This window comes from Cicer arietinum, chromosome 8 (genome assembly GCF_000331145.2).
Source record: "Cicer arietinum cultivar CDC Frontier isolate Library 1 chromosome 8, Cicar.CDCFrontier_v2.0, whole genome shotgun sequence".
Taxonomy (NCBI): domain Eukaryota; kingdom Viridiplantae; phylum Streptophyta; class Magnoliopsida; order Fabales; family Fabaceae; genus Cicer; species Cicer arietinum.
The window spans coordinates 22091752-22102884 of NC_021167.2; the positions used below are offsets into that span (position 1 = coordinate 22091752).

General features: G+C 27.6%; 2 protein-coding genes across 2 annotated transcripts in view; one reads left to right on the forward strand and one right to left on the reverse strand.

The window, feature by feature from the left end:
* Window positions 1-2408, reverse strand: part of LOC101510291 (13-hydroxylupanine O-tigloyltransferase-like) — a 10611-nt gene extending 8203 nt beyond the window's left edge. Inside the window, exon 1 of the mRNA XM_004506249.3 lies at window positions 1956-2408. Within this exon, the coding sequence (XP_004506306.1) occupies window positions 1956-2402 (447 nt within the window). The 5' untranslated portion in view covers window positions 2403-2408. The remainder of the gene's footprint in view (window positions 1-1955) is intronic.
* A 4985-nt stretch (window positions 2409-7393) lies between these two features.
* Window positions 7394-10570, forward strand: LOC101506775 (mitochondrial metalloendopeptidase OMA1-like). Its single transcript, XM_004506242.4, has 3 exons — window positions 7394-8138; window positions 8971-9104; window positions 10211-10570. Exons 1-3 carry the CDS (start codon window positions 7527-7529, stop codon window positions 10443-10445), a joined length of 981 nt encoding a protein of 326 aa, XP_004506299.1. The 5' UTR covers window positions 7394-7526; the 3' UTR covers window positions 10446-10570.
* Window positions 10571-11133: the final 563 nt, after the last annotated feature.

Sequence of the window (11133 nt, forward strand, 5' to 3'; positions counted from 1 at the left end):
TTTAATGTAATTTTATTTTAATGTATTAATATAATTTTCTTATTATTAATATTAAAATTATTATTATTATTAAAATTATTATTTTTAATGTATTTATGCTTATATGTTAATGTATTTTTATTTTATTTTATTAATAGAATTTTCTTTTTATTATTATTATTATTAAAATTATTATTATTATTATTATTTTTATTATTATAATAATCATTAAAATTTATATAATATTATTAAATTAATTATGTTTATTATTTATAATAATATTTTGTATTTTTTAATGTTATCATTATTTTTAAAATATTTAATAATAATAAATATAATATACCCAATAATAAATAACAAAATTCAACAAAAAAAAAATTAAGCAAGTAGGAGGTCGCATCCCCAGGATGCGACCATCTAGTGAGGTTCGAATTTTTTTTCTTCAGGAAGTCGCATCCCCAAGTTGCGATCTGCAACTGGGGCTACAAAATATGACATTTTAGAATTATTTTTTTGGAAGTGAGGCAATCTAGTATTAAAATTAAAAAAAGAGGATATTTTTATAAAAAATCCTAAAGAAAAAAGGAGTACCAACGTGTAAAAAGAACCTAGATTTATTAAGCCTTATCACGTAGGATCTTACATAGGCTTCTTGCCTTCGCCTCTTATTATAAGTCTATATCGTCTTTTTAAAATATATCAAGAAAAATATGTATTAAATTTATTGTGTCAATTTTATGCGTAGATATTTAAAAAAAATACTATTTATATATGAATGCGTTCAATTTATTTATTTTTTTTAAAATAATTGATTAGTACTAGTATTAATAAAAGATATATTTGGATAAATAGATTTAAATATATTTTTTATTTCTGTAAATATAATAATTTTTAGTTTTAATTATTATAAAAAATTTATTTGAATTTTATTTCTATAATATAAAAAAAAATTACTTTTTGTCCATAACGTCAAATGAACATTACAAAAAACATTAATTGATAAAGAGAAACGTAGATCAAACGTTTAAATATATTTTGTCACTGTAAATATAACTTTTAGTTTTAGTTTCTGAAAAATATTTGTTAGGATTTCATCATGCAATATCCAAAAACTTTATTTTTGGTCCTTAATGTAAAATGAATGTTACAAAAAGTGAGTCAACAAATAGAGAAAAACGTGGACCAATCGTAGCACTCCAATGGAAATATTAATTTAAATATTAAAATAATTTGTATACTACTTATTTTTATTTGTTATTTAAATATTATTTCGGTTAAATTTGTTTATAATAATTATTTAAATTTGTATTCCTATTGGAGTTTGTATACTTATTTTATTATAAATAAGTATACAAATTATTTTTATTTGTTATTTAAATATAGTTTTGGTTAAATTTGTTTAGAATTATTAATATTTAAATTTGTATTTTGCGTTTTTTTCTATTTGTCGGCTCACATTTTTGTAACGTTCATTTAACGTTATGGACCAACAAAAAAGTTTTTGGATATTACAAGGATGAAATCGAAACAAATATTTTTCAGAAATTAAAACTGAAAATTGTTAAAACTGAAAATAGTTTTTGGACATTTAAACGTTTAGTTCACGTTTCCCTTTGTTAATTAACTTTTTTGTACATCCACTTGAAATGGATCAAAAATAAATTTTTCTGATATTATAAAAATGAAATACAATTTACAAGAATTAAAAAGATATTTAAACTGATAAAATATAAATGGACCTAATAGTTTGAAAGGATAATTATATTAAAGAGTAATTTTTTATTTATTTATACTTTGTAATATTCGTACAACATGGCAATAGCCACCCTTTGGAAACTAGCTAATTAAAATTCATTTTCAAGATTAATCACTAATATTATTGTTTGAAAAAGAATCAAATTACGTGGATATAATGTTACATCAGTGTTGCATCGCTCAGTAACATTACCAATATAAATTTTACAATATCTACAAACCTGTATAAGAAGCAAAGGAGAATCAATAATTCCATCTGATCCTGGAACATTATAAAGCAACTCATCAAAACAAGGAAATGGAGGAACAAAATTGTTGTCAAAATCATCAAGTGTGACATCAGCATCAGCCTCAATGAACATGACACCTTCTCCATTACAATTCACCATTAGTTTTCCATTAGAACATTCCATAAGTCTTCCAGCAAAAGGATAATAAAACACAAGTGTTTTAGAGAGTGCTTCTCTTATGACTTGAACAGGGTCTTTTCCTAGCATTGATGGATTGTAACGATACAAAAATATAAGTGGAACATGGTAACGAAATCCAAGTTGGTCATCTATGTTTGATAACAATTTAAGTTCATTAGGAGTAGGGTTAGATGGTTTCACTAGCTCATGTTTGTGTCTTTTCACTTTAAAGACCATTGATGAAATTTTTAGAACCATGTTGATTTAAATTGAGTTGATGTGTACAAATGTGGAAGTATGGAGTTATTATTTATAGTTGATGTACTATTCTTATTTTTAATGATGATTTTATGTTACATGTATTCTTATTTTTCACGTTTATTTTATGTTAGACTAGACATGATAAAAAGGTGACACAGAAACAACTTTTATTTCTTCCATCCCGCATTCGATTAGTTGGAGAAAATTTGTCTCCATTCTTATTTTTAATGGGTGTAAAATTTAAATCCGCATCTTGCTCGTGGCGAGGTTTACAATAATAAAATTAAAAATATTAAAATCATATTTTTTAAAGAGAGAAAATTATAACTTTTAACATTGAGAAAAATATTAAATATATACATATATATATAATTTAAAAATGACAATAATAATACTAGCGGAACAGGTTTTGGTGCGGGATAGATATCAACACTCTCAAACTCATCCTCGCTCTCGAGTTTTCATTTCAAAGAAAATCTGCACCCGCATTAAATCAAAGTGGATATTCTCTGCCGAAATTAAAACGGGTTTGATGGAAATGTACGCGTGCAAGTTGTGTTGTCGTCCCTATGTTTAACAATAGAAAAGTTATAGGCTTATAGGCTTTAGCGATATTTCTCACTCATTCAACACTCCTAACAAATAAATAGAAACATATTATATCTTAAATTATTTTATTTTTGATAATATATATAGAAACATATCAAATGAGAGAATTTTATAATGAGAGTCTGAGATGAATTACTCTTAGTTATTGATATGAATGGTTAAGACCAAAACAAAAATGATGTGTCTTTTTTAAGTGGTCATGTGACACTTTTAATCATATATAATTGTATAGTCAAAATTTAATTATTTCACCCTCTCATATGAATATTTCTCTCACGTGATAGATACCTATATATATATGAGATATTAAATTATACTCGTAGAATTATATTACACTAAAAATTACACTCATTCAATAACATCGTATCGAATAAATATTTTTAAAATTAATAATTCGATGATAAATTTTGACATTAATGTATAGTTATTTTCTTTGTCATCATGATACATTAAGGTTAAAGTTTAATAGTGTAATCATATATTATAAATATGATATTAACTTTCAATCCAAGAATTGATTTAAAAAAATATTTATTCAATACAATACAATGTTACTAAATTAATATAACACTTTAGGCGTAACACTTTATAAATATATATTTAACCACCAGAAAACTCCAAGTACCATACCAAAATTAATGCGAACATATTCCCTAATGGTCCCTCCAACCATTAATTCCTAGGTCTATGTGTTACAATTTCAAACATATTCTTAAAGTTTCTTGAAATGTTTTTCCGTTGCATTAATTTTTATTGATTTACCATTGAAATTCTTTAGATACATAACTTTTGTTGATAAACATAATCATCTTAGTAAACTTAAACTTTATGCTCTTAAATGTGTTTTTTTAAGCAATGGTTTTGAAGAAATGCAGAAGAGTATGAAGAACATGTGTGAGGGTTGTGGAGTGAAAAGAAAGAAGGAGTACTCTGTGGTAAAGAAAGAGATATGGGATACTAAAAAATAATGGTTTCAATGGACTTACAATTAACATCTGATTTCGATCGAATAAACCAAATTAAGCTCGATTTTTTAACTATTTTAAACCTAACATCTAACTGTATCCGGAAAGTTATACTCATTTTTGGTCGATTTTATCGGATTCTAGGAGGGTATCGGGTTTTTGTTCACCCTACGATAATGTAAAATTGGCCCAATGAAATTTATAGAATAAAAGATTTATAAAATATTTTTAAATATATATATATATATATATATATATATATATATATATATATATATATATATATAATATTATGCAAATGTCAACTGTGTCCATATAATATTATGCTGCAATGGTCTGAATTTTGTGAGAAAAGGTATATGTCGTTACAAAATTTTGTTTTATTTCAAATTAAACTTCGATGTGAGAGTGTTTTCTGCCACATATTCAAATAATTTTTTTTCTCTAATTGTGACGGTTTTTTAGCCTTCACAAAAGTTACAATAAACTAAAACGAATTTTTTTTATTTGTGAGGTGTTTTCAGTCACTTATAACAAACAATTTAAATTACAATATTTATGAGTTTTTTTATTAGTAATTTGTTGAGTTTTTCAGCCACAAAATCATTTTTAAGTTGATCCTAAATTAATGTTATTCTTGTAGTGATATATATAAATATAATAGACTTAATTGCAGTTTTGGTCCTCCTATTGTAACTGAATCGCGAAATTAGTCCCCCCATTTTGTTTCTCCACAGTTTTGGTCCCCCAAGCAGAATTTTGGTCCAAAACTTGATGAAATTTCATTTTTTTTTGGATTTTTTTAAGTCACACAATGCCTCAAGATCTCATTTCCAACAATTGTACCTGAAATATATGACCATAAATGGTGTAGTACGGCTTTAAAAAAATAAAATTTCATCAAATTTTGGACTAAAATTCTATTTGGGGACCAAAACTGAAGAGAAACAAAATGGAGGGACTACTTTCGCGATTCAACTAAAATAGATGGACCAAAACTGCAATTAAGCCAATATAATAAGTAAACATTGGAATGTTCAAATCAAAATTACAAAAAATTATATAAAAAATTATACAATGTATTTATCAATTCGAATATGTGGTACCTGAAATATATGACCATAAATGGTGTAGTACGGCTTTAAAAAATAAAATTTCATCAAATTTTGGACTAAAATTCTATTTGGGGACCAAAACTGGAGAGAAACAAAATGGAGGGACTACTTTCGCGATTCAGCTAAAATAGATGGACCAAAACTGCAATTAAGCCAATATAATAAGTAAACATTGGAATGTTCAAATCAAAATTACAAAAAATTATATAAAAAATTATACAATGTATTTATCAATTCGAATATGTGGTACCTGAAATATATGACCATAAATGGTGTAGTACGGCTTTAAAAAATAAAATTTCATCAAATTTTGGACTAAAATTCTATTTGGGGACCAAAACTGGAGAGAAACAAAATGGAGGGACTACTTTCGCGATTCAGCTAAAATAGATGGACCAAAACTGCAATTAAGCCAATATAATAAGTAAACATTGGAATGTTCAAATCAAAATTACAAAAAATTATATAAAAAATTATACAATGTATTTATCAATTCGAATATGTGGTACCAGCATCCCGCACAATCAATTAAAAAGTAGGAGAAGGGTTCTAATTCTGGTAAGAATTATAAAAAATCTATATTTTTTTACATATTCAACTATAAGGGCAAATAATTTGTAAATTTAGAATTTTAGGCTTAAAAATTTAAAAGAAAAAACATTGAACTCCTCAAACTTTGTTAAATTTTTATTATATAATTCTCTACACCACATATTTTTTATTATACAATTTATTTTGGCTAAATAGCACTTACAGTCTCTTAACTTAATTTCAGTTAACGTTTTAATCTTTTATCTTTTTTTTCTTTTCGATTTGATCCGTTATTTTAATTTTAAGTGACAATTTGATCTTTTATGTTTTAAAATATCAACAATGTTATCTTTTTTTTTTTACAAAAATTCAAAATATTTATCAAAATTTTCAAACAAACCCATAAAATTAATTATCATCTTCAATATATGCAAATTCATCAATTTAACACATGGATTTGATGAATTGTAATGGAGAAGGTGTCATGTTCAATATTTTTATCACAAAAGTCCAATATTTGATGAATATTTGTATCCAATATTTTTATTCTTTATTTGATGAATTTAATGTTGTTGGAAATGAAAATATGAGTTTATTTAAAGATTTAAGTTATTAATTTGATTAAATTTGTATTATATTAAAGATTATAATTATTTTTTTTTTATTTTTTTTGAAAATTTTGATATTTTTCTTGATTTTTTGTAAAAAAAAGAAACAGATAATATTATTGATATTTTAAAACATAAAAGATTAAATTGTCACTTAAAATTAAAATAAATAATCCAAATAAAAAAAAGATAAAAAATTAAAATGTTAACTGAAAATTAATAGACTACAAATATTATTTAACCATTTATTTTTTAGTATAAAAAAATTGATGCTCTGAAAATTTGAGGCCCAATACGCATTCACTGCTGAAGATACTTAAGGCCACCACTGCTGAAGATACTTAAGGTAAGTTACAATTACCTTAAAATTATTATCCTTTATTAAATATTGGACTTTAATATAATTTATTCACTATTATTGGTCTGGCGTATGAAATTAACCTCTTTCTCAAATTTATTCATAACATCAATTGATAGACAAATTGGAACAAAACATACCATGCTCTCCTTTATAATTGGTAAAAGGCATATCGAAAACTTGAACAAAAAATATCGAAAAAAAATATGTGAAACGTGTCTCTACTTACATCAATATATTTAATGAGAAAGAAGTACATAAAATTTGTTCCTTTATGAGGCCGATTAAGGATAGAATACAAAGCTAAAAGAATGCTGATATAGATACTTTATAAATCACTTATGAAAGAAGTCTTTTCACATCAATAGTAATAATTAATTACATTGTAAATGTGAACCAACTTCTTATATAACATAAAAATCTTATATAATATTTTCAAATTTTATGATACAGTTGCAGGGTTTTATACAAATGCTCCCATGGAAAAGTTACCTTAATAACAAATTGTTTTTCCTCTCTTATTTTAAGGATTTGGAAATTTATGCAATTATTGTGTCAAGATTAATTATTTTTATAATAGATAATAATTAATTATTATGAACTATTATTACTTAAATTATGGTCAACTTATATTAAACACTAATGACATGACGAATATGAGTTGGGTCATTCTTGTTGGAATTAAGAACTAGTCGAGGAAACAACTAATTGCTTTCAAACCATAAGAAAGTTACAAAATTAGACACTAATCTGGTTGATTACTCTCCGTTTTTGTTTATGAACGATTCTTATGAATTCTGTTACAGTGTTACTTACTTCCGTTACCTAATCGTCACACTCATTCTATTTCATTACAGTTATAAAATGACACTTAAACCTAACCTTACATTTCTTCATCTCCATTTTCGAACCTTCAATTCAACGAAGAACAAACCATGATGCTTTATCACAGATCAAAAAAGCTTCCACTCTCTGCATTCTCTTCAATTTTCTCCAATGTCAAAATCAAAAATAAATTTCATAATCCATTCATATCTGAATCCACTAGATTCTACTCTGTGGAACCTGAAGAAATTCCAAGTGGTTTCATCGCTGGTTTAAAGTGGAAATTCGAAAAACACGAAACCGTTCCGTTCACAAACCGAACGCGTTTCATTCTTCCAACGATTTCCTTCGAGAGAAATAGAGGTCAAGAAGAGTTTGAAGAAATTAAGAAAGGTTTCGAAGGGAGGACATTGGATTCAACGCATCCAGATTGTGTTAGGGTTTCAACGATTGTTGATAAAATTATTGATGCATTGAATAAAGAGGTGAAGAAAATGAGGCCTGCTGAAGAGATTACTTTTTTACGCCGAATTTGGTTGCGTTTAATTCGAAGATCGCCGCCTTCTACGGCGCATTTGGATGGATTGAATTGGGAGGTTTTGGTTGTTCGTTATCCTGATGTTGCTTGTGACTGTTACCCTGGTGGGAAGTTTGTTATGTCTAATGCTTTTTTTGAGCATTTTGGAAATGATTTTGAGATTGCAACTTGTATTACTCATGAGGTATTTGATGATTTTACTTTGCCTATAAACTTTTGTTTTTAAGATTATTAATGTCTCCCTCCCTAAATATAAAACTTTACTCTTGAAAAGAGAGAGATTAGTTAATGGTTTTATTGTGGTAAGATTTAATATAATTCAAGGTAAGTTAATAAAAAAAAATAATTAACGCAGTTGAAAAAGTGAAAAAGGTCTAATAAAAAGAGACAGAAAAATCTCAAGAAGGTTTTATGTTTAAGGACAGAGGTGGTATATGATTTTAAATTGTTGTTGTAGGTTTGGTTACGTCCCAAATCTTGATATTGGCGCAAAATGCAGCTCTACATTATGTAGCACTGACGTAGATATGGATACAATTTTGATATTAACACATAGTCACCGGTATTTAGAAAATTGAAGTGATTTAATGTAATAACGTGTTTGTGTGTGTTATGTAGGTGTTAGAAACTAATACGTGTCATATTTGATAAGACTTCCAACTAAGGTGTTAATGCTATATAGACTTAGGCTGCAATTGCGGTTGCTATAATCTGATCGCAACTGTGGTTGTAGAACCTAAGCTAGAACTATAGTTTATTGAATAATGTTTGGAAGACACTCTTTAACACATTTTTCAACACTCTATCTTTAATTGGTTAACATCCAAATGGGTTCCACTAACTTCATATGGAACCCTCATGGTTTTGTGGGATCTATGAGAATTATAACCAATAAAAGAGATTGTGTTAGAAAGTGTGTTAGAGTGTATCTTGCTAGCACTCTTGTTTATAAGTTGCTAATTTTTGCTAATGATAATAAAGAGTTATTTGTTGATTTTGGTTTTCTTGTTAATTAGATTGCGCATATTGTGGCCCAACACGGTGCCGAAAGGTTTACAAAGACGCTGTCGATTATGGCATTGCAAAGTTTGCTTAATCAATCTGTCATAACTTATTTTATCAAAGCCTTTCAAGAACGAATAACTAGACGGTATGATTAACTCATTATCTCTCTTTCTAATCAATTTATTTTGTGTTATTCTTTAGTTGTATTAGATTCATTTCGTTGATAGAGATTCTTAGACACATGCCTCGGCAACAAAATAAAGTTATAGCTTGTTTGGTTCTGCGTTCAAACTAAAATCTCGCGTCCCAATGCCGTTTTTACCTTGATTTTGCGAAGCTAGATATTTCAAATTCTGTCTCACCACGTAGCTGTGTCCAATCCACCGCCAGGACAAACACCCGCTTAAAAGTTGTAAACACAACATTAAAAATTAAGATAGAATGAGTTAGAGATATGCAGAGACATATGCAGGAGATGATAGAGATATAAACAAGAGGATACACTGAATGATATTCTGCTATGGTTCACATTAGTAACAAAACCACAGTACCATTCTTTTGCCAGTCATTCATCAATCGAACACAGATTTGTTGTTCGCACGTGCGGGCACTTCGATTATCATTAGGGTCTGTTAGTCTATACCAACATGAAGATCGTAAACATAGAAGATCCAAACAGGCTTAATATAAGCAGCGTACTTGCATTCGAAAACAGTTTCTTGATCTGTGTAGCCATTCCTATTTAAATGTTACTTTTGTGTCATGTGTTCTTCAGTTTGTTTATACTAATTGTTTTTCCTTATAGGTTCATGAACTGTGTGACCTTAACTTGTCTATGGATTCAACAATATCAATCTTTTAACATTCTATTATGATTATCTAACCATGATTTGACATGGTTTCTTTGGTTCATTTTGAATTGCACCTTAACTTGGAGTACTGACTTAAAATACTGTGTTGCATGCTTGTTTGGATTGATTTATTTGAGTTTATCTACTGACATAAATACTTGTGATATTGTTTCAGAGAACTTATGAAAACAGTTTCTGACATGATTATAAGTGTTTTTCAGCTCATTTTCATAAGTTCTACAGGATAGGTTATGAAAACAAATTATGTCTTATATGAAAATAATTTGCCTTTATTTTATCTTTTATTATAGAAATGACTTATAGTTAAGTACTTTTATGATAAATGTTTATACTACTTAATTAAGATATTTATCCAACCGAATTTATTCACAATTTGCAGGCATGAAATGGAAGCTGATTACATTGGGCTTCTACTAATGGCATCAGCTGGCTATGATCCCCGAATGGTCCCTAAAGTCTACGAAAAGATGGGAAAATTTGACGAGGCTAAAAGTGTGCCCACAAGTGCTACTCATCCATCGGGAGCAAAAAGAGCCAAAGCATTGGCTCAACCTAAGATAATGGAAGAAGCTCTTATTATATATAAGAATGTAAAAGCAGGATTTGTGGTTTGATGATTTCATTCTGTAGAACTACACATTCAGCATTTCACAAACTACAAAGTTGTGCTAATGGTTCTTCAGTTCTAAGTCTGTTATTAAGCAATGGCAACAAGCAGTGTCTAATTCTAATTGTGTAATCGTGCAAGTTTGAATATTAAAACAACTAAATGACAACAAGAAACTGTTTTTATTGCTTTTAACATAATCAAACCAAGAAAAAACTAAATGACAACAAAACTTCATTGTGAAGCATAGTAGTATGATAGAAGCACCTCCTACCAAATGACAACAGCCTCCAATGCAGGACAAAATTTTAACCAAACCCACATCAATTGACTCATTAATGACTTCCATTAAACTTACTATCATTAACAAAAGAACCACAAAAATGCATATCTAGCTATCCTGCAAAAAAATTGTCCTCTACCGTCTTCCTTTTCATACCAAAAAATGTCAACTTGACTTCCATCCAAAATGACATGACAAGATAGAGAATTCGAAGTGTATTCAAGAGGATGTTGATATGATTAGAAAATCAAACATAATTCAAGTTTATAATTCTACAAGAGCATAATTGATAGACATATTACAAAAATATTCACTCTAAAAATTTGAGAGCTTGACCTCCTCCTTTCCAATAACCACTCATAGTTGATGAAGAGATAACCTTCTTAAATACAAACACATGAAATATTAGATA

Excerpts from the sequence above, each read along its gene's own strand:
- LOC101506775 (XM_004506242.4), top strand. The coding sequence starts at position 7,527 with ATGATGCTTTATCACAGATCAAAAAAGCTTCCACTCTCTGCATTCTCT. Across the intron at positions 8,139-8,970 it reads CAACTTGTATTACTCATGAG|ATTGCGCATATTGTGGCCCA; the intron begins GTATTTGATGAT and ends CTTGTTAATTAG. Across the intron at positions 9,105-10,210 it reads CAAGAACGAATAACTAGACG|GCATGAAATGGAAGCTGATT; the intron begins GTATGATTAACT and ends CACAATTTGCAG.